Source organism: Phaethon lepturus, unplaced genomic scaffold (assembly GCF_000687285.1).
Source record: "Phaethon lepturus isolate BGI_N335 unplaced genomic scaffold, ASM68728v1 scaffold18636, whole genome shotgun sequence".
NCBI classification, from domain to species: Eukaryota; Metazoa; Chordata; class Aves; order Phaethontiformes; family Phaethontidae; genus Phaethon; species Phaethon lepturus.
In genome coordinates, this window is record NW_010547105.1 from 2,021 (window position 1) to 5,371 (window position 3,351).

Genomic DNA, 3,351 nt, shown 5'->3' on the forward strand with positions numbered 1-3,351 from the left:
CTCCTGTTATTTTTCTTTTTAGACATTTTTTTGGGGTTGCAGAATTTTAGTCATAATGCTGCTGTGGAAATGGGACTTCTGGAAGCCCAACTTCCTGAAAGCGTTTGCCTGACTTTTCCATGTACATACAGTTCCTTTAAGGTCTTTTTTATATTCTTGTTTGCATTTAGTAAGTAGCATACAAACTCTTCACTTGAGAATAGTTTTCTGAAAATTAACAAATTTTTTTGCACTTGTACTAAATGTAATTACAGATGCCGAGAGAAGAAGTATGATTACTACAGCCTGCCAAAAACTTCCGTTGTGATAGCTTTCTATAATGAGGCTTGGTCAACACTTCTGCGAACTGTTCATAGTGTTCTTGAGACATCTCCAGATATACTTTTGGAAGAACTTATCCTTGTAGATGATTACAGTGACAAAGGTAGGAAGAATAATTCTAAATAATGTTGATTGTTGGTGGGATTTTCTGGTCAGCCAGTCACAGGAGGAAAAGATAAGCTGCTTGTGTAACATACTGTAAAATTGTACAACATAGGCATCTAATTGGAAAATGGGTTTTCTTCTGGTGTGCCAGGGACAGTTTTGAGTTCTGCACCAAATTTAGTTTAAAATGGGGCAGCACATTTGCTCTGTTGTAACATAAGTGCTTGCACGTATGGATAACTACTGTCTGGTTGGAGCTTTTCAGGTTTTCTAATTTGATTGCTCCAAGGTTTCCCTGGTGTAAGGTATAGTAAGGAGCTACCTGGTTATGTGTTTTCATTTGAATTGTGGGACACAAAACAATGCTGGTATTTTCCACCACATGTGAATTGTGTTAAGAATAAAGCTCTTACACGGAAAAGGCTTTACGTAACGTTTGAGACTCACTTAAAAATTTGGAAATCAATTACGGCGGCAACTATGAAGTGTTCAATTTCTTAAAAGTAACCGTGATTTGTGTCCATCCAAGTTCTGTGCTTTTTCCTTTCTCCTGTCCTAACATGGACAGTATAGCAGAATCGGAGTTCAAGCTGCCGATACCTTTAAGGCACCGCTATAAGTAATACGCTACTGAAGAAAGACCTTTCTGTAGCTTGACGTAAACCAGTCGTTCCGGAGCTATGTTCTTCCTGTCTCTTTTTGTTTGTTACAGAACATTTAAAGGAGACTTTGGAAAACTACGTGGCAGGCTTACGCAAGGTGCGTCTTATCCGCGCAAATAAGCGAGAGGGGCTGGTTCGAGCCCGGCTGCTGGGGGCGTCTGTGGCGAAAGGAGACATCCTGACCTTCCTGGACTGCCACTGCGAGTGCCACGAGGGCTGGCTGGAGCCGCTGCTGGCGAGGTGAGGTTGTGCTCTGGGCCGGTTTCCTCTGCCGCTGCAGCAGGGGGAGAGGCGGCTCGGCACGCTGCTGCCGTGGGAAAAAATGTCCCTTCGCAGGCGTTTACTGAAGGTCAGCGCAGTCTGGTCCCCGAGGCACGGCGAGCGTTCGTCTCCTGGTGGTGGGGTAGCGAATGGATATGTGGAAGATCAGGAGGTGGATTTTTGTGTTCTCCTGAGGACCAGGCTGCTCTTTTTCTTCAGAGAAGGGAAAGTTTTGTCTTCAGGAAGAGGAATCCTCCCCCAGCTTTGACACGGGAAAGGCGGCTACTGCTGTCAACCTGGGTGGTGGATGAGAAGAAGGTCTGGAAAGGTGCTTGCCCTGAGGCATCCCTATCACAGGGCAATGTGCACGTAAGCAGATTGCAATAGACGTCAATAAACTCCATCATCTTAGTCCTGAGCGAATCCATCTTTCCAAACTGTTTCTGATATAAAGCATCGTGGGGTAGGATAGGGAGGAGTTGATGTTATGTTGTTAGCACCAGCTTCTACTTGGACACCATCTGTCCTGGGACGCTGTACTTCACAGCCATGTAGTTTTTAATCTATACCGCAGATCTGTCAGGCAGTTCAGAAAACTTCCATTAATTAAAAAAACAACCAAAAAACAAAGACACCCTCCACCCCACCCCCAAAAAACCAGAATACTAGCTCTCTATTACAACTTAGAATTCTATTTATGATATTCTTGAAGCCTCAGCAACGTGTAGTCAACAGCCATACGTGCGCTTTTCCCACTGTTGGTTCAGTCACTGGTACACCTCACCGCAGCGCCCTGCCACCCCCGCATCACACGCGCGAGGCTGTATTGCTTTTGCCCCTCATGCTGACAGCTTACGTCTTTACCCCCTTGGATGCCATTAGCAGATACTGATAGATAGAGCACCTGAATCAGGCCTCCTAGATATTGTAGATAGAAAACCAGCTCTCTCTTTTAAAAAAAAAAAAAAAAAAAAAATCCTTTCCTCAAGGTCAGTGGTTTGATTTGTGTCCTGTAAAGATTTCCAGCAGGTACTGTAGGATTCAGAATAGGACCAGGAAAAACAGCCCTATGCAACCAGGAGAGAGATTTCCAAAAGCACATGCTGTCTTGAGGCATGCAAGTCTTCCTGATTGCTAGTGGAACTTGTGTTCTCAAACTCCCTATGTCTATTTGAAATTGTATCTGGAATAATATTTTAATTTTTTTTTTCTTAAAAATGTAATATTTAACATCTTTCCACATTTCACACCGAGTGTATTCCAGATTACTGTTCACAGTTAACCCACAGTTTAGATAGCATGAAGAAAGGAAAAGGGGTAAAAATCAAAGAATAAGCATGGTTTTAATGACTGTCCTCTGAAGAAACTACGTAACTGTGAAGACGATGCTGTAATTTTTTTCGTTTCTTTAGCAAACCACTAGATGGCAATCTTGAGGAAGGATTTGGATAATGTTACCTGTACTAAATCACCTGCTGTAAAAAGAGCCCTGGATGTGTCTTGCAAGTTTTGCCCTTCTTGCCGCAGTTGCAGACGTACATCTCTGAGGGCATGCTTGTATGGCATATCTGACTCAAATGGTGGGAGCAATACAACAGTGTTAGCATTTTGCAGTGCAAACATAGTTGTATTTGAAAGCTGCCTGTGCACTGTACCATCTAGTTAATTCTTAACTTACAGAAAAAGTGATGACTTTTCACTTACCTGATTCCTTTCATAACTGAAATCACATGCCAGCTACCTAACTTTTACTCCTTTTCCTTTACAGGAGCAACAAAGCATTTTTACTTTTTATTGGGATTTTTTTTTCCCGTCTGTGTACATGTCATTCTCATTGCTTTGTACATAAGTACATAAGTGAGACAGGAGATAGCAATATTTGTATAAGCCCTTTCGTGTGCTGTACCAAACAGGATTTCAATGGGAGATCATAAAGAAGACGACAGCTGTGTTGCATCTTCCCTCCAGCAACAAGAGACTATTTCATACTTAAGGCACTCTT

The 3,351-nt window shown here is 42.6% G+C and overlaps 1 protein-coding gene across 1 annotated transcript in view; it reads left to right on the forward strand.

Annotated features, from left to right (window-relative positions):
* Nucleotides 1–254: 254 nt before the first annotated feature.
* The window catches only part of LOC104622684 (polypeptide N-acetylgalactosaminyltransferase 12-like), a gene marked incomplete at both ends in the record, with an annotated part of 14,797 nt that continues 11,700 nt past the window's right edge, over nucleotides 255–3,351 (forward strand). Inside the window, 2 exons of the mRNA XM_010289543.1 lie at nucleotides 255–424; nucleotides 1,139–1,328. Of these exons, the coding sequence (XP_010287845.1) occupies nucleotides 255–424; nucleotides 1,139–1,328 (360 nt within the window). The remainder of the gene's footprint in view (nucleotides 425–1,138; nucleotides 1,329–3,351) is intronic.